Genomic DNA, 25,779 nt, shown 5'->3' with positions numbered 1-25,779 from the left:
GCTTGAACATATTGCTGGGAAAATGGCTTCGGTGTTGTCTCCCATTTTGACACTTTCAGCAGTTTGGGGCCCTTTGCTGCTAAAAAGTTCATGTGGGTTATTTTTATAAAAAAACCAATCAAGGATGGAATTAGCTAATCTGATTTCATTTATCCATGTTCATCCTACATGCTATGGACCGGTCTTTCCCCTTGTTCTTCTCATTTACCACATTTATCTGCAACCTAGTCTATCATCTCTTGTTCTTTTGATCTCTCAAGGGCTTCATTGGCACTTGACAACTATGACAGGCCTGAACAGCTGAATCCATGAAGGACCAGACACTGGACCAATATCCATGACCACCACTCACTAAGATCCACTCAGAACCACAAAGAACAAAACATATATTTACTATTATTGTGATCCAGACACACCATGACCCAAATCAGGTACAACTGTGTCCGATATCTACCTGGTCTATATCCACCGAAATAGTCCAGCCAGGGGCAAAGTCACAGAACTGGATTGAAATTTTCGTACATGTAGCTCTATGCCTCTATCCATCAGAATCTGAAACTCGGCAAGACTGAGACTAAGAGCCACCATGTTTTGGACTGTAGTTAAATCAACATGAAATCTTTTTCTTTATATGGTAGGACCTTTACTAGGACCTGCCAGGTTCTGTAATCCATACACAGACCTGGTTGGAGCAGGCTATAGCGTGTCAAGACCTTAGTGGCTGCGAGTATTTGTATGGTTTTGCTGATTTTTCTCATCTGTCATTTACATTTCTGAGTCACCAAATCAAATTTTTGTCACAATTTCTTAGATTGATCCTTGATCTAACTTATGATTTGTGCTGCTGTCAATAAGACCCATTGTGAGCATGAGCTGCACATATAATCTTGTGGGACTGAAATTCTTTTATCCTTGAAATTGAGAAATAATGGTTTCACAAATGTGCAGGTTCTTAAGCGCAATAAGTTGGAGTGCAATGAGCTTGAAGAATTATCTGTAAAGGATCAGACAATCACAAACGAAAGTGGGTGGTTTTCCTTCACTTTTTTCAGTTTTTCTGGTTTGTATGAGTATTTTATTTTGTCATAATTTGGGTTTTTCATATGCTTGCTTGTGCAGATGCCGAAAAAATTGTTGGTTGGGCTTTGAGTCACCATCTTATGCAAAGCAGCGAAGCTTCTGTCAAAAATGGCAAACTGGTCATATCTAGTGAGAGGTTATTGGACTTTGATGTCTTATGAATTTCCTGGAGTTATGGAATTACAGTTATATTATTCCTTCTTATTCATATTTGCCTTTTCTATAATGATGAACTGTGGCAGCATTCAATATGGGATCAGTATTTTACAGGGTTTCCAGAACGAGTCTAAAAGTTCGAAGAAATCACTCAAGGTAAAATTTGTAATAACCTCAGTCATCATACCTAAAGCTGGGTATTTTTATATCAGTTTCCAGTGTCTTACAGTATGATCACTTTTCTTTCATCAGAAATATTGCATTTGACCAATATTTATATATTGTATACTGAACATGGAGAAATTAAATATTCTGAATCTAAATTTTTTTAGAAGAATGACCATATGTCATATACTTGTAAAGTTATAAGCAATTAGTGCTTGTCTCTACGATCCTGTGACGTGAGCATTTTCTGTATATTTTACTGATCAAGCCCTTAATGGTTGGTTTATAATTTATACATAAACTAGCCTTATTGAATTCATAAGTGGTATTTAGTTCTGCCATTTCACTTGAGCAGGATGTGGTCACAGAGAATGAATTTGAGAAGAGGCTGTTGGCTGATGTCATCCCTTCAAGTGATATCGGTGTAACCTTTGATGACATTGGAGCCCTGGAAAATGTCAAAGATACATTGAAGGAATTGGTGATGCTTCCGTTGCAAAGACCAGAATTATTTTGCAAAGGACAATTGACAAAGGTTTGCCCAATTTGCCTGCTTTCATTTTTTAAATATTGATATTCAAGGTTGACATTGGTTGATTCGTTTTCTCCATTTGTATTTATTCTAGAGTAGACTATGGACGCACAAACTATTTCCCGAGAACAGTGATCAGGATTTGTTAGTCTGTGTTTAGGATCTCTTTGTTCGAACTTTTTTTTTCTTTCAAAATGATATCATTGTTTGGATAGTGTATATGGTACATACACATTACGTTTTATGCCTTAGACCCTTTTAAGGTGTTTGATTACCTTGGGTTTTATGTGATCAAGGACATCTCTGAGAAAGTGGGATCTCATTTCCTCAGACTTGACATCCTCATAAGCTCTAAAAGTTCATGGACTTTTTTGGACTCTAATTCAAGATTTAAAGTCTTTGGAACAATTATTGAAGAACCTTCCTGGTTTAAGATCTGAAATAGTCAAATTCTGTGGGTGCTTAATTTTGAATCATTGCTACTTGTCGTCATAAAATCTTTTTAAGTCCTTGGCTCTTCTAAAGCATGTCCAATACATGGTGCTTGGTAGCACACAGAGACTTGGTGATTGAAATTCATGTCGTTTCCCAATTGGTAAAAAGTGTATCAACCATGGGAGAGAACAATCAAAGAAAATATAAGGTAATCAATGTCTCTGGAAAGACATTATGTTTTAGTTTAAAAAAATCTAAAATGATGTTAGTGGCTCTTTGCATGTTCAGTTTTATTTTTCTAGGTAAGTTAGAAAATAATTTTGGTGCTTTAATAATGCCTAGGAGCTATATCACTGGAAAAATCATACTTGCTAAATTGAGTGCCTTTTCATAGAAAAGCTAAAAATCTGTGCATTGCCTACCATGGGGCTTTCTTCCTTCAGGAATTCATGCTTATTGCATTATCCTAGTTGATCCCCATAAAAAACTATCCTATGTTTAAGTTAGTGTGTTTGTTAATTTGTAACATTTTCTTTCATACCTATTTGACCATGTGGATCTTTCCATGTTGTGTTCCTTATAGGTCTTAACTTTGTCTCATGAAATTGTGTAATGGAAACTTGCTTTTTCTTATGCTGTGATGGGTTGTGTTTCCAAACATTGAGGCCTAGCATGCTCTGAGTATTGTGGAATTAGGAGATGTTGGTTGACATATCGGCTTCATCTCAGTTATGAATCCATATGCAAGTGACTTGTCTTGTATATAGTATGTATCGTGCCGTATCACACGATATGTTATGATACATGTCGTTATTATGAGGAATATCGATATGATATGTGATACAAGTGCGTATCGTATGATACATATGTTAAGATGTACATGCATATATATATATGTATGCATTGTCATACGTATATATTTGTTTCATATTGTACATATATACATATATATACTCATATATATGTATATATTATTTATAATAATGTAATAGGTAAATATCTTCTAGGGGTGTTTTCATCATTTTACTCATGTAATAGGGACTGTTCATTAGGAACAATTTTTCCCTTTTTTGTAATTTGCCCTTTTAAGCAAGGGTTCTATGGTTTTTTGACCATAGAGTCATTGGAGTCTCTCCAACGGTCATAAATATGACCGTTGGGACCTCCCAATGACTCTATTGGGAGCTCCCATTTGGTCTCTCTCTCTCTCTCTCCCTTGTAAAGTGTATATAAAGGGGCTTTGTTCCCCCTCAATTGTTAATTCTTCTCTTAAGCATTTATTCTCAATAAAGATTAATATTTTTTACATTTTGTGTTTTTCTATTTAGTTTCTTAGTGTTTTATATGCACTTAGTGCTTGTGTTGTTGGCTCTTGATGTCTGTTGTTTTGTCCTATAGTGGACTTGTGCTTGTGCACGTTGTGTTGCGATCTTGTAAGCCCTTAATGGCATTGGTTTGTGCCTATGCACGGTTGTGATCGTAATCTTGTAAAGCTCTTAGTGACATTGTTTTTGTATTTTTCGCTATTTCATTTAAACAGACCCTTATCGAACGATACAAGGTTAACACACTTAAAAAGGGGCTGAATCGTAACTTTTCAGTTTTGGGTTTTAAAGACTTCTTGAGGTCGACTCTCTCATTTGTGTAAAAGTCATTAAAGAAGTATCCATGCACCCTAGGACTTGTGAGAGCAATTTGGAGGTCAATTCGTGCACAAGGGAGATGGCTTTTGCGGTTTGCTAAAATAAAAGTGCATTTTCACGCCATTTTTTCGCTCAAGGAAGTGGGTTAAGGTAAAAAATCTTTATTATGAGTAAAGATCATAAAGCTACCCTCCAAAATTAGAGATTTATATCAAAGTAGAAATCAGGCTCCACACTCCTCCAACAAAGATGACAAGAGATGATCCGGCATGACATTAGGGCACTCAAGTAATGAGTGAAAACCGATTGAAAATCAAGTGCAACTATTGTCATAATATTTTTGTTTATGTAATATGAAAGTATGAGTCTTGTGACATGTTCTTAATTGCAAGATATTTAATATTTTGCATTGTTGTGAGATAGTTGATGTTTGATGATGTTTTATGCAGCTTATAGAGACATAAATGATTCATATGTGATTTTATGGTTGTATTTTGTCAATTCATCATTGTTTCATTTGTTATGATTTTTTTAGATTTTTTGGTAGTTTTTTTCTAATTTTTCATGATTTTTTATTTTTTTTTGAATTTTTTTATTAAAAATTTATAGTTTTTTACGATATGATATGATTGTGAAAGTATCTCTAACAAGATACTATGATCAAGACCTTAATATTCTTGATAATAAACCCGACACACATGCACAATAAGAACTCTTTAGAATACTTGTGCACATCCCACTAAATCTCACAAATGCACAATGACATAAAAAATATTGGAGAAACTTTATTGAACCCTTGGGCTTTGACTCAAAGCCATGCAAAAACACAAGGGGGAACTCCATATTCATACATAATGAGAGGCCTTGGAGGGGCTCCCAATGTGATCGTTGGGACCCCTCCAACGGTTGTAATTATAACCATGGGAGGGCCCAATGATCTCATTGAGTAGGCCCCTCTATGTGCTAAAACCAAATGAATAAGAAAAAATAAAATAAAATAAAAGAAAAGAAAAGAAAAGAAAAGAAAAGAAAAGAAAAAGCAAAAATTACATACATATTCTAAAAAAAGAATGTGTAAAATGACAAATATACCCTTATGGCTGAAAAGAAATAAATATATATTTTATATATAATAGGTAGATACTATGAGATTTCGATCTCGTATGTGTGGTTCAGCCTGCACAGGAAAGTAGAGAGAGAGAGAGAGATGCACAATTGGCAGAGAGAGAGAGCGAGATGCACAATCGGCTGGGGCGGCACACATATTGCTCGACCTCCAAACCCTAACTTTTATAAAGCAAAACAAGTATACAATGAGCCTTGTAATATCAGAGATATTACAAGTGAAATGAAATGGGGATCTTCGAAACACGAGCTTTGATTAACAAGAGCAAGTGTCAAGAATGACACTAAAGCATAACCCTTAAAAAGGGTATAACTGGAAACAAAATAAAAATAAAAATGTATTCTTTATTGATATGAAAAACCAATTGCTTAAGAAGCATTGGAGTGAAATACAAGAGGGGCTGCACCCCTTTATATACACAGCTGAAAGAGGACTCAATAGAGCTGTTGGGCACAGTCCCACAGCTCTATTAAGAACTGTTGGACTGTGTCAGTCCAACAGCTCTATTGCTAGTCAAGTCTGGACAGGACTTGACTAGCAATAGTCATTCTAGTTCAAACTGAACTAGATGACATAAAGACAAAAATAAAAATAAAGGAAAAAAAATACAGAAAAGAAAGAAATTAAAAATGTATTTATATATATATAATAATATAATATTATTATATATACATATATGTACAGTTTTACATTTTAACACTCCCCCTCAAACTTACGGTACAATGAGCGAAAGTTTGTCTAAGAGAAAGTGAAATCGGGGAGCAGCGAGAGGCTTTGTAAAGAGGTCTGCTAACTGATATTCTGAAGTGACATATGGCAGATCAATTATCCCGTGTAGATATTCCTCTCTGACGTAGTGACAATCCATTTCGATGTGTTTGGTGCGTTCGTGGAATGTTCTGTTACTGGCAATGTAGATCGCACTTTTGTTGTCACAACACATTTGTGAAGCCTTTGTTGCTTCAACTCCCATGTCAGCAAGCAGTCGTCGGAGCCAAACTACTTCCATGGTCGTGGTTGCCATGGCTCTGTATTCAGCTTCGGTGGATGAGAGAGATACCTTCTGCTGCTTTTTACACCTCCACGAGATTAATGATTCCCCTAAAAAGACACAAAAGCCAGTGGTTGAGTGTCTGTTATTGGGATCACCTCCCCAATCAGCATCAGTATATGCAATTAAATCAAGAGAAGAGGTGGAAGATAAGAAAAGTCCTCGTGAAAGAGAGGACTTGATGTATCTGATAATACGCATGACTGCTCCCATATGAACAGAAGTAGGAGCATGTTGAAATTGACTTGCTGTATGAACAACATGTGCTATATCTGGTCTGGTAATGGATAGATAGGAAAGTGCCCCGACAAGCTGTCTGTAAGGAGTAGGGTCTGCAAGAAGTTCTCCATCATCAATCTTCATTTTAACATTAACAACTTCTGGAGTGTCAACTTTCTTATCATCAGTAATACCAGACCTGAAAACAATATCAAAAGCAAATTTAGTCTGAGATAATAAATATCCTCTAGGAGAATAAGCAACTTCAATGCCTAAAAAATATCTCAACAAGCCCAAATCAGTCATTTCAAAATGAGATTTAAGAAGTGTTTTGATTGTTTCAACTCCCTGTTTATCGCTTCCGGTGATGATCATATCATCCACATAGAGAAGAAGCACAATGATCCCTGCATCAGAATTCTTAATAAACAAAGCAGTGTCAGTTAAACAGAATTGAAAACCAATATCAATCATAACACGACTAAACCTATCATACCAAGCTTTTGGTGCTTGTTTAAGTCCATAAAGAGCTTTTTCTAAGCGAAGGACTTTACCCTTAGGAATACTTAGACCAGGAGGGGGTTCCATATATACTTCTTCAACTAGCTTTCCATTTAAAAAAGCATTTTTGACATCCATTTGAAAAATAGACCATTTTTTGATAGAAGCTAAGGCAATTAAGGTTCGGACAGTAGTCATACGAGCCACCGGAGCAAAGGTTTCTTCATAATCAATCCCATATTCTTGGGCATAACCTTTGGCTACTAAACGGGCTTTATATCTTTCAAGAGTACCATCACTCTTGGTTTTAATTTTATAAACCCATCGACATCCTATAGTTTTCTTCCCTGGAGGAAGATCTTGAATATTCCATGTAGAAGCCTTTTCAAGTGCATCTAATTCAACTTTCATGGCTTCTATCCATTTGATATCATTTTTTGCTTGAAAATATGTGGATGGTTCTTCATATGAGTGAATTAATGCAATAACTGCCCTATATGTGGGTGAGAAAGACTCGTATGATACAAACTTTTCTGGAGGCCTCGAGATCCGGGATGATTGTCTAGTTGGAATGTTAGAATATTTCTCAAGTGCACATGGAGTATTAGACTCTTGTCGCATGGAATATTGAATACTAGTATCTCTATGAACTTCTTCATTTTCAACATTAAGATCAATAATTCTTGGATCATCATCAAAGTTACAATCAAGGTCATATTCATCAGATGTTAATGTTAGATCTAGCAAAAAGGAGTACTCAGTGACGTCTTTTAATTTTCTAAAATCAAAGAAGCTCTCCTTTTCAAGAAAGGAAACATTTCTAGACACATATAGTTTATTATTTTTGAAGTCAAAACATCTATAACCTTTCTGGTTTTCAGCATATCCTAAAAAGGCACAGGGAATCGCACGAGGGGAAAGTTTATCATTTTTGTCAGTAAATATGAAACATTTGCACCCAAATATTCTTAATCTAGAGTAGTCTGGAGAAATGTTCATAAGTTTTTCAATGGGAGTGATATTTTGTAACGAAGAAGATGACATCCTATTAATGAGATAGGTGGCAGTTAAGGCAGCTTCTGCCCAAAAGTCTTTAGGGACTTGATTTGCTATTAATAAAGTTCTAGTGGTTTCTATAATATGGCGATGTTTTCGTTCTGCCAGTTCATTTTGTTGAGGTGTATAAGGACAAGATCTTTGATGTGTGATGCCATGCAATTTAAGATAATTTTGAAAATCTGTGGATAAAAACTCTCCCCCTGAATCTGTGCGAAAAATAGTAATATCATTTTGAAATTTGTTTTTAACCATATTATGAAAAGTTTGAAAGTATGAAAATACTTCAGACTTATGTTTGAGAAAGTACATCCACGTATGTCGGGAGAAATCATCGACAAAAATAACATAGTAAACAAATCCTCCTTTAGAAATTACTGGTGCAGGACCCCAAACATCCGAGTGTATTAATTCAAGTGGTCTTGAAGAGAAAAATGTTCTGTTCTGAAATGGTAATCTTTTCATTTTGCCGAGAATACAATCTTTACAATCAAATGATTCAGAGTTACAAAATTTCCCTAGATTTGGAAAATGTTGGATTTTGGCTATATGTGGGTGACCAAGTCTCTTATGCCACAGTTCCAACTCTATTTTTTGAATATTATAACAAAAAGCTTTCTTCGGTATTTCCAAAAAATCCATGTAATAGAGTCCTCCTTCTCTATGGCCTTCCCCAATCAGCTTGCCTGACTGGCGATCCTGTACCCAACAACCATGAGAAGAAAAAGAAATATTACACCCATAATCAGAAATTTGAGATACAGATAAAAGATTTAAATTTAATTTGGGAACATGTCTAATTTCTGGAATAAAAAATTTTTTTGTTTTATAAATTTTTTCAAAATCTCCTATTCCTTCTATTTTAAGAGAAGTCCCATCAGCAGTAAAGACCTTTGACACACTTGTTTTATTTTTAACACATTTGGATAGACTTTGATTATTTGGGGTCATATGAAAAGATGCACCAGAGTCAAGAAGCCAAGAAATTTTACCTAAATCAGAAAAAGATGAGGCTGCTGCGCCGGTTGAAGCTTCAGATGAGGAAGAGGCACCTTTGATGAGAGGCTGAAGGATCTCCATTAGTTGGGCCAGGGAAACTGGTGCATCCTGATCTTTAGGCTCCGATCCAGCAATTGCAACTCTTTTTTCTCTCAGCTCCTTAAGTCTGGGACATTGTGGCCTGTAGTGTCCCGGTTCATGACAGTGATGACAAATAACTTTCTTCTTATCATAGTCACCATTTTGTCGGTTAAAGTGAGGAGGCCTATATGATCGAACATGATTCCCTGGTCTAGACACGGCTAAAACGGAATCATCTTCAATTTTTAAAGAACCTTTCCGGAGACGATTTTCTTCCATTGTTAACTCTTCAATAGTTTCAACAATAGAAGGAATTTTTCCCCGGTGAAGTAGGGCCGATTTAGTGGTTTCAAATTCCGGCCTTAATCCAGTGATAAACTGGTAAAAATGTTCAACATCGAGTTGTTTCTGACGAAGCTCGATGTCTTCGGCACAATGCCACTTTGGTTCTAAAAGAGAAAGTTCTTCCCAAAGTTCGGACAACCCATTGTAATATTCACGAATAGTTTTGTCTCCTTGTGTCATCATTCGAACTTTTTCTTGGAGGTTGCACACGTGTGCAATATCTTTAAGGGAATACATATTCTTAAGGTATTCCCATGCCTTATCGGCATGATCAAATTTGGCAAGACTTGAGCATTTTTTAATGTCAACGCTATTGATAAGCCATGACATTATCTTCGCATGAGATATTCTCCATTCTTTCCATTTCTTCTCGTATGAGGCAATAGCCTTGATTTTCTCTTCTTCCGATAGAGGGACGTCTTTATCTCCCTCCTTTTTAGTAAGAGATAGCTTAGGTTCCGAATCGGAACCATCCACAATCCCCCATAAGCCTTTTCCCCATATATGGTGCTTCATGATTGAAGCCCATGTTACATAGTTCGTATCGCTTAGTTTCATAGGCATGATGGTGACTTTATCATTGTCATCCATCGATTACAAGGAGAGAAAGAATAGGGATAGAAGAGAAACAAGAAGGAAAATGAGAAAGAAAGAAAAAAAAAACAATACAACAAGATGTGAAATCTTCTCCAATGAAGTGATAAAACACTTCTCTTCAAGTGGCGAACACTTTTGCAAACGGGCACGGAAACCGAGGCAGCTTTTCCTCAAGATTTAGTACTTCCGCGACTCTGATACCATGAAATGAAATGGGGATCTTCGAAACACGAGCTTTGATTAACAAGAGCAAGTGTCAAGAATGACACTAAAGCATAACCCTTAAAAAGGGTATAACTGGAAACAAAATAAAAATAAAAATGTATTCTTTATTGATATGAAAAACCAATTGCTTAAGAAGCATTGGAGTGAAATACAAGAGGGGCTGCACCCCTTTATATACACAGCTGAAAGAGGACTCAATAGAGCTGTTGGGCACAGTCCAACAGCTCTATTTAGAGCTGTTGGAATGTGTCAGTCCCACAGCTCTATTAAGAGCTGTTGGACTGTGTCAGTCCAACAGCTCTATTGCTAGTCAAGTCTGGACAGGACTTGACTAGCAACAGTCATTCTAGTTCAAACTGAACTAGATGACATAAAGACAAAAATAAAAATAAAGGAAAAAAAATACAGAAAAGAAAGAAATTAAAAATGTATTTATATATATATATATATAATAATATAATATTATTATATATACATATATGTACAGTTTTACATTTTAACAACAAGGATGCCCTTAATGAAGATGAATTTAGCATGTGTTTCATTTAATATGCCATGCGTATGGATCTGGATCCAGATCCATACGCATGGTATATTTTAACACCCTCCCTCAAGTTGTACGTGATTTTGGAGCATGTACAACTTGCTCTTCAATAACCAAAATTGACGTCCTGTTAACCCCTTGGTAAACAGGTCTGCCACTTGATTCTTGTGTTCGAACATGACGTAGTTCTATCTCCTTCATCTCGACTTTCTGTCGTGTGAAATGTTGATCAATCTCAATGTGCTTCGTTCTGCTATGCTGGATAGGATTACATGCAATGTTTATTGCGCTTTGATTGTCACATAGAGGAAATGATCGAATAATTGTCTCCCCAAGATCACTCAATAAGTGTCTAATCCATGTGGCTTCTGCCGTGCCTGCAACCATCGATCTGTATTCAGCCTCTGTACTCGATCGTGCCACTGCCTTTTGTTTTCTGCTGCTCCAGGACACTAAATTGTGTCCAATATATACACAATATCCAGAGACAGATCGTCTCTCATCTGAATCCCTTGCCCAATTTGCGTCTGTATAAGTGATGAGTTCATGTCCTCTATGCAGATTATCGTTCTTGCGATAAACAAGTCTGTCTCCTATAGTTCCTTTTAAATAGCGTAGAATGCGCTTCACAGCTTCCATATGACCCTCCGTTGGAGCATGCATAAACTGGGATACCTGATTGACAACATAAAACTATATCAGGTCTGGTAAAGGTCAAGTACTGTAACATCCCCACGAGACTTCTATACGTTGTAGGGTTGACACAAAGATGACCATCTTCAGAGCTCAGCCTTTGATGTAATACACTAGGAGTACTGACTGGTTTGCAATTCGTCATCCCGGCTCTTTCCAGAAGGTCAAGAGTGTATTTTTGTTGCATGAGTGTCAATGTGTCTTGTTGTCTGTCAACTTCCACACCAAGAAAGTACCTCAACTCCCCTAAATCTTTCATCTTGAAAGTTTTCATTAAAAACTGTTTCACGTCTTGCACATGATTATCTGAACTCCCAGTGATCACAATGTCATCAACATATATAAGAAGAAGTATAACAATGTCTGCCTTTTGGTAAATAAAGAGTGAGTGATCTAGAGGGCATCTTCTAAAGCCATAACTCTGAATTTGCATAGAGAAACTTTCAAACAGGAACGAGAGGCCTGTTTCAACCCATACAGAGATTTCCTTAGTTTGCACACCCAGGCAGTAGGATCCTTCGCGGCATAACCAGGAGGTTGCTCCATATACACTTCTTCCTTTAAAGTTTCATGCAAAAATGCATTTTTAACATCCGTCTGGCTAAGGCTCCAACCTCGATCGACTGCTAGGGATATGATGACACGAATAGTACCCATTTTGACTACCGGACTAAAGGTTTGATCGTAGTCTTCATCATATTCTTGTATGAATCCTCGAGCAACAAGTCGTGCCTTATATCTGTCAATGCTTCCTTCAGGCTTATACTTTGTTTTATAAACCCATTTTGAACCAACTACATTCTTTCCTTCTGGCCGAGGGACTATTTCCCAAGTCTGGCATTCATGAAGAACTTCCATTTCTTAATTCATAGCTTCAGTTCAATGACGGGATTGAAGAGCTTGATTAAAACAAGTGGGTTCATCCTGTTTTGTGAGCTGAGACATAAACAACTAGAAATCAAGGGAGAAGGTCTCATAACTCACCCATCGTTGAATAGGATGCTTAATGTGTGACGGCCTTTGAGCCGGATCATTGGCGATGCTTTCCACATTCCTCGGCTCTGTATTTTTGTCCCGTCTAGTGTATATATGCCCAGAGAAGCGTTCTACTGGGGGTGGTTCAACTGGAGACTCAACTGGAGATAATTCAACATGCATCTGTGAGTCATTCAACTCCCTACTCAAGCCGAAGGAAGGACAATTTGTCTGACATGTTTCTCCTGTATTAGCAAAAAGATCTGCGCTCATCCATGGATCATATACTTTTAATTCTCGAGATGGCAACGCTGCAGAGTCATTGACCTGAAAATTTCGTTCGTCAAAAACAACATTTCTGGAGGTCCTAATACGTTTTGTAGTAGGATCATAACATCGATAACCTTTGTATTCATCTGCATACCCAATAAATCTGCACTTGACAGCCTTGTCCTGAAACTTATTTCGCAGAGATGAATCAACATGTACATAACATACACAACCAAAAACACGCAACTCATCGTAAGAGGGATGTTGCCCGAATAAAGTATAATAGGGAGATTTCCGATCCAAAAGTGCCATAGGAAGACGATTTATGATATGAACAGATGTGTGAAAAACTTCTGTCCAGAGACTAACGAGCACATTGCTATCATGTAACATGCTCATCGCGCTCTCTACAATATGCCTGTGTTTCCTCTCCGCAACCCCATTTTGTTTAGGAGTATGAGGGCAAGAAACCTGTCGACTTATTCCTTTATCCCGAAGAAAGGCAATAAACTCGTTCGATGAATACTCTCCTCCACCATCACATTGTAAATGCACAATATCACAAGCAAACTTTGTTTTGACCATCGAATGGAATTTCCGAAATATTTGAAAAACTTCATGCTTGTGTTTTAAGAAATATATCCAAGTATAACGGGAATAAGAATCAATAAAGATAACTGTTGAGAATAGGTGGTTTAAGGTTAAACCTTCTTAGTTTGGAGGTTATTTGAATTATTTTTTAATAAGGGACCTGGAGGTAATTTATTCTTTTGGCCTCTCTCTATTTAACATAGAGAGCAGCCCTAATGTGTTTAACGAGTTCTATTTTTCATACTGCCGTCTCTCTCTCTCTCTGCCTCGGTTTCTGCATTTGCTTTCAGAGTGTCAATATGGTATCAGAGCCGTAGATCTCGGGAGTGTGATTGATCTACACAACACAGAAAAAAAAATCAAATAAAACTGAAAGAGGTGGAATTAGGTGTGTCGCTCCCTTTTTTTTTCTTCTCTGATGACAGATCTTTGACACGATGAGTGTGTGTCCTTAAGATCTGCATATAAAAATGTTTTTTTTGGTTGCTGAGAAAAAAAAACCAACCAAAAGTTTCTGGGTGTCGTGATCTCTTTTTTGGTTGCTGAGAAAAAAAAAAAAACCAACCAAAAGTTTCTGGGTGTCGTGATCTCTTTTTTGGTTGCTGAGAAAAAAAAAAAACCCAACCGAAAGTTTCTGGGTGTCGTGATCTCTATGCTTCTGCGTGCTCCTGTTATCGTGGGTTGTGAATCTGGTTGCCGAGTTCCCTGCTGAGTCGTGAAATGTTTTCTTCCAGCTTTTCAGAACATGTTGTCATTTATTGTGAATCTGGGTGTCGAGTTCTTCTCGGATATTATTTGGCTGTTCATTTTCAGAACATGAATATCAGCAGACGTGTTTCCTGCTGTGTCGTGAGTTTTTCAGTCGTAGCATGAGTGCTGCGAAAACAGATGTTAATAGCAATTTTGTTTTGGAAGCAGCAGACTGTGTCGTAGTATTGGCCTGTCACAAGTTTCTTAATTAGAACTGCTGCTGTGTGGAAACATATGTTGCGTGATTCTATTGTTTGGGCCATATCGTAGCATTGGCTTGTGAAAAGTTTTTTTTTGCTGCTGCTGCTGTGCGGACACATTTGTCACCTGTCAAGGCTTCATTTATGGTGTGACAGTGTGTGTAGTCGTGGACTTGCCTGGCGTGGGGTTATAACACCTTCTGTTCACGTGACTAAGTCTGATTTTTTTTGCTAAAATAGGATTCTATAATCAGTATGGGTGAATCTTCGAAATGTGACTCCAAAACTGAACTTGGGAATATAAGGCTTTTGCAAATCCCTTCTCGTATGGTTCCTCTGTAAGGTTGAATGAAACTAACTATGCCAGGTGGTCCAGAACTTTTATGATGTTTGTATCTGGACATCGTAGAAAACATATTTTATTGGAAGATGAACCTAATGAAAAGATTGGAAAATATGTTACTTGGGATGAAGATAATGACATAGTTATGTCATGGATCATGAATAGTGTCGAACCCCATATTGTCGATGGTTTAATTTACTATCATACAGCCAAACAGATGTGGGATAATCTTCGAGATACGTACTCACAAGAGACTAATGTGAGTCGTATCCTGCAAGTCAAACATGAGATATATAATTTGCAGCAGGGAGATCAAACCTTGGCCCAATATTATGCCTCTGTCAAAGCTGCGTTTGAAAGACTCAATGCTCACATGCCTCTTTGTTGCTCGAAGCAAAAGGATCATCAAGAACAAACTATGGTTGCTCGGTTTCTTACAGGTCTCTCCTCAGAATTTTCTGTTGCAAAAGTTCAAATGTTGACGGGATCAGATGTACCTACTCTTGCTGAGGCATACAATCGTCTGAGTAGACTTGCGATCTCTCTTCCACAATCTCAGCCTGTGACTCAGTCATCTGCTCTTGTTGTCTCATCTGGTTTTGGGCGTGAAAATATTCAGAATATCAGAGGACGAGGTCGTGGACGAGGTATGGGAGGCAGAGGAAAACTTCAATGTACATTCTGTGGAAAATCTGGACATTTAGAAGATCGTTGCTGGGATAAGCATGGTCGGCCAACCTCTTCTTCATCAAAGTCTTATGCTCCTAAAGCAAATGTTACTACTCTCGAGGCAACACATGTACAGTATAATATCTCTGCAAGTGACAGTAGTATCACCCTCAGTCGTGCTGAATATGATGAACTGATAGCTCTTCGCCTCTTGAGTTTAACCCTATCAGTAGCTGGTGTTGCCTACTCAACAAGAAATCATCTTCATCCGACTGACAGTAAGTGGATTATTGACTCTGGTGCATCCAGACACCTGTGTGGAAATACACTTGTTTTTTCAAATCTAAAGGATATTACTGTTCATCGAGGAGTCTCATTAGCTGATGGGAGTTCCTCCCCGGTTGTTGGTCAGGGAAATATTTCTATATCCTCCTCATTACAGTTGCAAAATGTTCTTCATGCTCCAAAATTTTCTCAAAGTTTACTCTCTGTTAGTTGTCTTATAAAAGAACAAAACTGTAGAGTAATATTTGATCCAATGGGTTGTCATTTTCAGGATTTGCTGACGGGGAAGAAGATTGGTGGAGGCTATGAAGAACATGGAGTTTACTACCTACATCATTCAATGGGTAATGTTCATGCTGCAGTGGCACATTCATTCAGTCCTGTTCAGTGGCATCGTCGTCTTGGTCATCCTTCATTGTTAAAGCTTCGTTCGGTCTTTCCTCAGATTCCTTCCACCACATCATTTCAGTGTGAAGCGTGTCAGCTGGGCAAGCATCATCGAAGTTCGTTCCCTTCGAGTCAGAGTCAGTCCAGTAATAAAGTCTTTGAACTTCTTCATGCAGATGTATGGGGTCCTAGTAAGATTCCTACTAGGACTCAGTGTCGATATTATCTTGTTATTGTTAATGATTTCTCTAAGTTGTCATGGGTGTTTTTAATAAAAGAACGATCTGAAGTTCCAAGTATTATCAAATCTTTAATTCTTGAAATAAAAACTCAGTTTGAATCTATTGTCAAGATTGTTCGCACTGATAATGCTCTTGAGTTTAAATAAAAAATTCTGTTACAATTTTACCAAGATCATGGCATTCAACCCCAAACTTCCTGTGCCTATTCATCTCAACAAAATGGGGTGGCTGAGCGAAAACATCGGCACCTGCTTGATGTTGCCCGGACCATTATGATTCAATCCAATGTTCTTGCATTATATTGGGGTGATGCGATTACCACTGCTTATTATCTGATCAACCGCATGCCTTCATCTTCTGTGGGTGATCAAATTTCATTACATATCCTAAAACCAAATGCCCCACTCTTCTCTTTCTCACTAAAAATATTTGGATGTGTTTGTTTTGTACACAAACTTGGTCCTGACCGTGATAAATTATCTGCTCAGTCTACAAAATGCATATTTATAGGTTATCCCAAAAATCAAAAGGGATATCGATGTTATGATCCTATTTCTCGCCGAGAGTATGTCAGTGCGGATGTATCTTTCTTGGAATCCACTCCATATTACTCTATTACCGGTTCCTTGCTGCAGGTTGATCCAGTTGAGTCTTTTCCATTACCTATACCTCCTTTTCCTTTGGAATCCGTGCCCTTATTACCGAACCAAACTTCATCCTCTTCCAGATTTCATAATCCTCCATTGGTATATGTGCGTAGAGCTCCACCTCCGCAAGTGCCTTCATCTTCTTCTTCCCCTGAGGTAAGTTCTACTGACAATAGTGATATTCATGATGATGATAACATGCCTATTGCTCTACGAAAGGGGACACGACAATGCACCTTATATCCTATATCTCACTTTGTCTCCGATGCCAGAATTGGAAATCAGATGAAGTCTTTTATTTCAGCCTTATCTGCTGAAACTATCAGCAGACAGAACTTGATAATCGCTGGAAGCTGGCTATGCAAGAAGAAATGGATGCTTTAGTATCTCAGCATACATGGGATCTAGTTGATTCCCCAACAAATGCTGACATTGTTGGATGTAAATGGGTATATACAATAAAGTACAAATCTGATGGTTCTATTGAAAGGTATAAGGCCAAATTAGTAGCAAAAGGGTATACTCAGACATATGGTATTGATTTCTTTGAAACCTTTTCTCCTGTTGCACGGATGGGTACCATTTGTCTTGTTCTCTCAGTAGCTGTTCAACATGGTTGGAGCTTGTACCAATTAGATGTGAAAAATGCATTTCTATATGAGGATCTATCTGAGACCGTTTACATGCAACAACCTCCAGGATTTGAGGTTGAGGGGGAGTGTCAGAAGGTGTGTAGATTGAGAAAGGCGATTTATGGTCTGAAACAAAGTCCTCGTGCATGGTTTCAAAAGTTGTTTGAAGTGATGTCACGCTTTGACTTTAATAGGTCAGCAGCAGATCATACACTATTTATCAAGAAAATTGGCTCTGGCATAGTTGTTATGGTGGTATATGTGGATGACATCATTCTTACAGGAGATGATGAGAAAGCTATTGAAGCCACAAAGGCTCGTCTTCAAAAACACTTTGTTACAAAAGACCTTGGTTCACTCAGGTATTTTCTGGGTATAGAAGTTGCCAGGAGCCGTGAAGGGATGGTGTTGTCTCAACGGAAGTATGTTCTTGACTTATTAAAGGAAACAGGAATGTTGGGAGCTAAACCAGCAAATATTTCCATGGACTATAAAGTTCAGTTGTTTGAAGAAGGGTCAGAACCGGTTGATAGCAAAAGCTATCGCTCCCTTGTAGGGAAGCTACTGTATGTAACTGTGACCAGGCCGGATATTGCTTTAGCAGTAAGCAAAGTTAGCCAGTTTATGGATAAACCGACTGCGGTACACTGGAATGCAGCTATTATGATTCTCAGATATCTAAAATCTTCTCCTGGAAAAGGGGTTATTGTTCAGGAAAGGTGGAACTCTGGAGATAGTGGTTCATTCTGATGCTGACTATGCAGGATCTGTAGTGGATAGAAAATCTACCACAGGATTCTGTGTGTTTATGGGAGACAACTTGATTTCTTGGATAAGTAAGAAACAAAATGTGGTTTCTAGGTCGAGTGCAGAATCAGAATACCGGGCTATGGCCCAAACAGCTGCGGAATTGATGTGGGTTCGTACTGTTCTTCATGACCTTCAGGTGAAGGTTTCCTCTCCTATGACCATGATGTGTGATAACAAGGCTGCAACATATATAGCGAACAATCCTGTCTTTCATGAGAGAACGAAGCACATTGAGGTGGATTGCCACTACGTAAGAGATATGGTTCAAGCTGGACATATCACTACCAGATATCTAAAGTGGGAAGATCAAGTTGCAGATATGTTTACAAAACCCCTTGCTAGACCAAATTTCTCAAAATGTTGTGACAAGCTGAGCATGATTGATATCTATGCTTCAGCTTGAGGGGGAGTGTTGAGAATAGGTGGTTTAAGGTTAAACCTTCTTAGTTTTGAGGTTATTTGAATTATTTTTTAATAAGGGACCTAGAGGTAATTTATTCTTTTGGCCTCTCTCTATTTAACATAGAGAGCAGCCCTAATGTGTTTAACGAGTTCTATTTTTTATATTGCTGTCTCTCTCTCTCTCTCTCTTTGCCTCGGTTTCTGCATTTGCTTTCAGGGCATCAACAATAACATAGTAACGGCTGTCAGAAAGAGAAGGAATAGGTGCAGGTCCCCAAACATCAGAACAAATAATCTCAAATGGCTTTGAAGCTCTTTTATTTATAATATGAAAAGGAAGAACATGACTTTTGCAGAGTTCGCATGAAGAACATTTATTATTATTATCAAAAAATGAACATAAACTAGACTATGGAAGGAGACCATCAGATACAAGGTTTTCAACGAAACCTCGACTACAATGTCTCAAACGACTATGCCAAGTATCTGACTTATTACAATGAGATGAATTAAAAACTTTCAATGAAGGGAAAAACAAAGACTCTGAAGGTGAAGACACTGAAGAATGCTTGGACGACTTCAACTGGAGAACTGGGACTGAAGACGAAGACACTGAAGGAATCTCCTTGAAGACGTACATGTTTCCTTGTTGCTCCCTTTTAGCGAACGTCTCCTTCGTTTGTAGATCCTTAACATAAACAGAAGAGGGAGTAAATTCGACGGAAGAATTCATATCGTCAATAAGTTTAGCTACAGAAATAATGTTCTTTTTAATATTAGGAGCAAGAAGGACATTGGACAAGTGAAGTGAGGAGACTTTGACATAGGGATATGTGCACTGCCAGTATGACTAATGGAGTGATAAGTTCCATCTCCCGTAACTATACTACCTTTTTCAAAATAAGGCAATAAGTGAGATAACTTACCTGCATTACCCGTAACATGTGTGGCGGCACCTGAATCAACATACCATTCGCCTTGTTCATTTTGCTTGATCGTCATCTATGACAATGTTGATAACAAAAGTTGTTGCACATCTGTGGATGGCTCTTTTGTGTCCACAATAGTAGCTGATTTATTCTCAATTTTGTTTATTTTCCCTCTATTTTGTAGATTGAACCAACAATCAACTTTCACATGTCCTCTTTTGTTACATAAGAAACAAGTGGGCACTCTCCTCTTATTCCCTGTATTAAAAACCCCTGAACTATTAGGTGTAGGCAAGATACTACGTCTTCCTGCCCAAAACGTCTGCGGCCTCTGCCTCCTTGATGCCCTCCATTCCCTCGTCCAAAACCTACAGAAGTGTCCATGGCCAAAACTGAATGAGGACGAGCTGATTCATTTCCTTCTGCTCTTTGTTTCATAATCATCTCATGCTGGAGAAGTTTCGCTTGAAGGTCGTCAAAAGTGGGCAACTGCGGAAGGCATGATAAAGCCGTGGTAAGCATGTCAAAATCAGGACCCAATCCATTGAGAAGTTGTTGAACTTTATCTTTATATGCAATAGCACTCCCAATAACTGTCAATTGATCAGTAATACTCTTCAAGCTGCCTATGTATTCCATGACTGTCATGGAGCCTTTCTTCAAACTTTGAAATTCATTTTTTAAGTACATAACTCGGGCTTCTGATATCTGAGAATATGTCTGAGACAACTTACTCCACAGATCCGCCGCAGTGCAATCATCTGAAAGAGTAACCAACACTTATTGAGAGAGTGTTGATGTAATATAAGCAACCAAAGATTGATCCCGCTTCCTCCAAGCTGTATACTCTGGATTCTTAATAGAAATGGTAATTGTGTCACCCTTCTCATCCTTGGTTTCCTGCAAAATAAGGCGTGGTGTTATAGGAACTAAACCATCCAGATGTTCATCGAGATCCTGATTCCGTATAAAAGGAAGGATTTGCCTCTTCCAAGTCAAAAAATTAGAATGAGTAAGTTTTTCTGTAACGAGCTGACTCAAGAAATTTGCAGAGGGACCGGATGACGATGAGTAATCCATATCAATGAGACAATGAATAAGCAAACAAAACGAATGGAAAGAAACAAACAGGTTTGAGATCACTTAATCAATAAGTAATTTTTCCTTTTTTTTTTTGCAGTTCAGAATCGAGATTGTAAACAGTTACAATCTGCCTGTAGGCGTTGCACAGGGGACACTAAAATAGCAATAAAGGAAAAATTTTCTGGAATCAAATAATTTCTGGAATCAAGGAATAAATGAAACTGACAGACATTAAAAGTTCTGGAAATCAAAGAATGAATAAAAAAATTTCTGGAATCAAAGACGTTAAAGAGTGGAAATCAAAGAGATTGTTATCACGTTAAAGTGTGAAATTTCTGGAAATAGAAAAAATAAGTAGCAGACGAAGGGATTGATATCACGTTAAGAATCGAGAACTAGCAGAATAGAAAAAAATAGTGACTAAAAAAAAAAAGAATCAAACAGGCTACAATCAGTCGTTTATGGCTGCAGTCAGAGAGGAGAATGAAAAAAAGGAAAAGATGAGTTGAATAGAAAGATTGGGAGGGGAAGACAAGCCAAAACCTGTGATCTCGATGAACACGCTCCTAATAGGATTCCGCAACCCCAAGCTCTGATACCATATGAGATTTCGATCTCGTATGTGTGGTTCAGCCTGCACAGGAAAGTAGAGAGAGAGAGAGAGAGAGAGAGAGAGAGAGAGAGAGAGAGAGATGCACAATCGGCTGGGGCGGCACACACATTGCTCGACCTCCAAACCCTAACTTTTATAAAACAAAACAAGTATACAACGAGCCTTGTAATATCAGAGATATTACAAGGATGCCATTAATGAAGATGAATTTAGCATGTGTTTCATTTAATATGCCATGCGTATGGATCTGGATTCAGATCCATACGCATGGTATATTTTAACAGATACATATACATATATATTAATATAGTATATGTATTACCTTATATATATAAAATATATATATTAGGTTACATGGTTGATTACATAATTTAACATCCCCTTCAAACGTAGGGCAGGATGACCGAGAGTTTTTCAAGAAGGAAGTTTAAGCGAGGAACACACAAAGCTTTGGTGAAGAAATCTGCCAACTGATATTCTGACGTGACATATAGAAGGTCAATGATTCATTAGAGATACGCCTCACGAACATAGTGACAATCCATCTCGATGTGTTTAGTCTGTTCATGAAAAGTGTGATTTTTCGCAATATAAATTGCACTTTTATTGTCACAGCAGAGCTTGATGGGCCCTTCTATTGTGATTCCCATGTCTTCTAGCAACTGATGAATCCATACAATTTTCATGGTAGTAGTCGCCATGACACGATAAGAGGACAAAAAAACTCCCTTATTTAGAGTACCCTTTATGTATCTTACGACTCGCAAGATAGCACTCATGTGGACAGAAGTTGGTGCATGCTGAAACTAGCTTGCAGTATGGACTGCATGAGAGATATTTGGTTTGGTGATACTCAGATACATCAATGATTCAACAAGCTGTTTGTAGGGAGTGGGGTCCGAAGGGGGAACACCATCATCAATCTTCATTTTTGCTCCTACTATAGTAGGAGTTTCACAAACCTTTTCACCTGTAATACCTGATTTGTTAATGATCTCAGAAGCAAGCTTAGTTTGAGATAAGAAATACACTCTATGAGAGTATGCTACTTCAATATCCAAAAAATAAGTCAGAAAACCCAGATGAGACATTTCAAACTTATCTTTCAAAATTGATTTTGTGCTCTTAACTCCTTTAGAATCACTATCAGTTATGAGCATGTCATCCACATACAAAAGTAAGACGACAATTCCTGCATTGGATTTTCTAACAAACAGAGCAGGATCAGTAAAACAAGATGAAAAACCATTTTCTATCATTACAAAATTAAACCTATCATACCAAGCCTTGGGGGCTTGTTTCAAACTATAAAGTGCTTTTTGAAGGCGAAACACCTTTGTTTTAGGAGTCTTCATTCCAGGAGGAACATCCATATACACTTCGTCAGTTAGATCTCCATTTAGAAAGGCATTCTTAACATCCATTTGATAGATGTTTCACTTGTTGATTGAGGCAACGGTTATAAGACATCAGACAATGACCATTCGAGCCACCGGGGCAAAGGTCTCCTCATAATCAATCACATATTCTTGACTATACCCTTTTGCAACCAGTCGGGCCTTATATCTCTCGAGGGATCCATCACTCTTAGTCTTAACCTTAAATACCCATCTACACCCTATTGTTTTCTTAACTTTAGGGAGGTCTTGAAATTCCCATGTCTTGGCTCTTCTCAGAGCTCCGAATTCATTATCCATGGTGGCTATCCATTCAGGACATTTCCGTGCTTCCTCAAAGTTTCTAGGTTCTATGTAAGAACGAATGACGCTTAGACATGCTCTATGTTTAGGTGAAAAGGATTCATATGAGATGAACCTAGGACTTTTTCTATGTCTTTCGGTCCTACAAAGGTTCTCCTAACTTTGAGGATCTGTTCTACTAGCATCATCGTATCTTTCAAGAACACTTCTGAAGGTGTTTCTATCTCTATGAGTATAGGTGATGCGATCTCTAGGAGGTTCTCCATCGACATGTTGATGAAATGGAGAGGACACAGGACTGATTTCCCTAGTTTCATTATCACTTGAGTCATTCTGATTTGACTCATCATCACTAGTATCATCACTTTCAGCTAATAGGTGAAATAGAAAAAGAATAATCTACGTTCTTGTCATTAGATTCAAGGTTTTCGAAACCACTATGATTTTCCAAAAAACTTACATTTCTAGAAACATACAATTTGTCATTTTTAACATCATAACATCGAAAACCTTTTTGGGTTTCAGAATAACCAAGAAAGGCACAATGAATGGCCTTTGGGGAAAGTTTGTCCTTTTTATCAATAAGGACAAAACATTTACATCCAAAAACCTTTAACCTGCTATAATCAGGTTCTTTCTCATACAGTTTTTCAAATGAGAAAATCTTGTTCAAATTTTTTGATGGAAGTCTATTTATGAGATAGACCGATGTAAGAACTACCTCAGCCCAGAGTTTTTTTGGAATATTTTGCGAAATGATCAAGGTTCTAGTTGTTTCAATGATATGCCTATGCTTTCGTTCAACTAACCCATTTTGTTGTGGGGTTTTATGACATGAGTTTTGATGGAGAATACCGTAACTTTCAAGATAACTCTTGAATTCGTTTGAAAGGTATTCGCCACCAGAGTCAGATCTAAGAATTTTTAAACTTTCATTAAATTGATTTAAAATCATCATATGAAAAGTTTGTTGGACGGGTGGGGTCACACCGGCGCCCGGGTGTGGTGTCAAATAGGCAAGGGTTCCCTCACTTTGTTGGACGGGTGGGGGTAAAGAAGTTAGTCCAAGACCATAAAATTAGGTTAGCCACTTGGAACATAGGGTCTTTAACTGGTAAGTTGGTAGAGTTAGTAGATGTTATGTGTAGGAGAAAGATTGATATTTTATGTCTACAAGAGACCAAATGGGTAGGTGAGAAAGCAAAAGTGATAGAACCTTGGAGATATAAGATTTGGTATACAGGAATAAATAGGAATAGGAATGGAGTAGGGATTGTTATGAGTCGTGAGTTTATAGATAATGTAGTTGAGGTCCGTAGGAAGGGTGATAGGATTTTACTTATTAAATTAGTATTAGGTACATATATTATTAATATTATTAGTGTTTATGCACCTTAAGTAGGTTTAGATGATTCCACTAAGCGTCAATTTTGGGAAGATTTAGATGGAGTAGTACAAGGGATATCTTATGGAGAAAGACTTTTCATCGACGGTGACCTTAATGGGTATGTAGGCATTAGTAGGGATGAATTTGAGAGTATCCATGGATGCTATGGTATAGGAGAAAGAAACGATAGTGGAGAAAGGATTTTAGATTTTGGTTTGTCCTATGATATGATCTTAGCAAACACTTGGTTTAGGAAGAGGGAGTCTCACCTAGTTACATTTAAAAGTGGGGTTAATACGAGTTAGATAGATTTTTTCTTACTTAGAAAGAGAGATAGGGGTTGTTGCATCGATTGTAAGGTTATACCGGGAGAAAGTGTAGCTACACAACATAAAGTCTTAATTTTAGATCTTAGAATTAGACAATGCCGCAAAAGGGATAGACATAGGATAGATCCTAGAATTAAGTGGTGGGCACTGAAAGGAGCTAAACAAGGAATGTTTGTAGAGCGGGTAGTTAAGGAAGTTGATTGGTGTCTCGAGGAGGATTCAGAATCTATGTGGAATAAGATAGCAGGTGGCATGAGAAAGGTGGCTAAGGAGGTATTGGGTGAGTCTAAAGGCGGTGCACCACTAGGTAAGGATACATCATGGTTGAACGAGGATGTCAAATTAGCTATTAAGGTTAAAAGAGAGTGTTATAGAAATCTAAGTAAAAGTCGTGATAATGAGAATTTGGAGAAGTATATGATAGCAAAGAAGGAAGCTAAAAAAGTAGTTCGGAACGCGAGGGATAAGGTATATAAGGAGGTTTATGACAAGTTGGATACCAAAGAGGGTGAGAAGGATATTTATAGGATTGCAAAAATGAGAGATAGGAAATCGAGGGATCTGGGTATGGTTAGATGTATCAAAGATGAAACGCAAAGGGTTTTAGTCAAAGATGAGGAGATTAAGGAGAGATGAAAAGATTATTTTGATAAGCTATTTAATGAAAGTCATGCTCAGGATCTTGGAAACTTTTCCATTCCTTTTCATGAGATGAATCGTGACTTCATGCGCAAGATTCAAAAGAAAGAAATTACAGAGGCTTTGAAGAAAATGAAATCAAGAAGGGCAGTTGGCCAAGATGGTATACCTATCGAGGCTTGGAAATGCTTGAGAGAAAGGTTTAGAATGGTTGACAAAAATCTTGGCGGACAAATAAGATGCCTAATGAGTGGAGGAAGAGTACTTTGGTGCCTCTATATAAGAAGGGTGATATACAAGATTGCACAAACTATCGTGGTATAAAATTCATGAGTCATACTATGAAACTTTGGGAGAGGGTAATTGAGTCTAGGTTGAGGAAGGTTGTCATGATATCGGAGAATCAATTTGGTTTTATGCCTGGAAGATCTACTATGAAAGCTATACA

The 25,779-nt window shown here is 37.7% G+C and overlaps 1 protein-coding gene across 4 annotated transcripts in view; it reads left to right on the top strand.

The window, feature by feature from the left end:
• The window catches only part of LOC149844302 (uncharacterized), a 111,699-nt gene that overhangs the window by 73,974 nt on the left and 11,946 nt on the right, over nucleotides 1-25,779 (top strand). For all 4 annotated transcript variants that reach the window (XM_090000489.1, XM_090000487.1, XM_090000485.1 and 1 more), the window contains 4 exons: nucleotides 949-1,024; nucleotides 1,120-1,216; nucleotides 1,323-1,392; nucleotides 1,757-1,936. In XM_090000489.1, the coding sequence (XP_089856615.1) occupies nucleotides 949-1,024; nucleotides 1,120-1,216; nucleotides 1,323-1,392; nucleotides 1,757-1,936 (423 nt within the window). The remainder of the gene's footprint in view (nucleotides 1-948; nucleotides 1,025-1,119; nucleotides 1,217-1,322; nucleotides 1,393-1,756; nucleotides 1,937-25,779) is intronic.

This window comes from Nuphar pumila, chromosome 3 (genome assembly GCF_984573655.1).
Source record: "Nuphar pumila chromosome 3, dmNupPumi1.hap1.1, whole genome shotgun sequence".
Classification (NCBI taxonomy): domain Eukaryota; kingdom Viridiplantae; phylum Streptophyta; class Magnoliopsida; order Nymphaeales; family Nymphaeaceae; genus Nuphar; species Nuphar pumila.
Note: the sequence above shows the minus strand (reverse complement) of the source record. Positions and strands in the feature narration are given on the sequence as shown.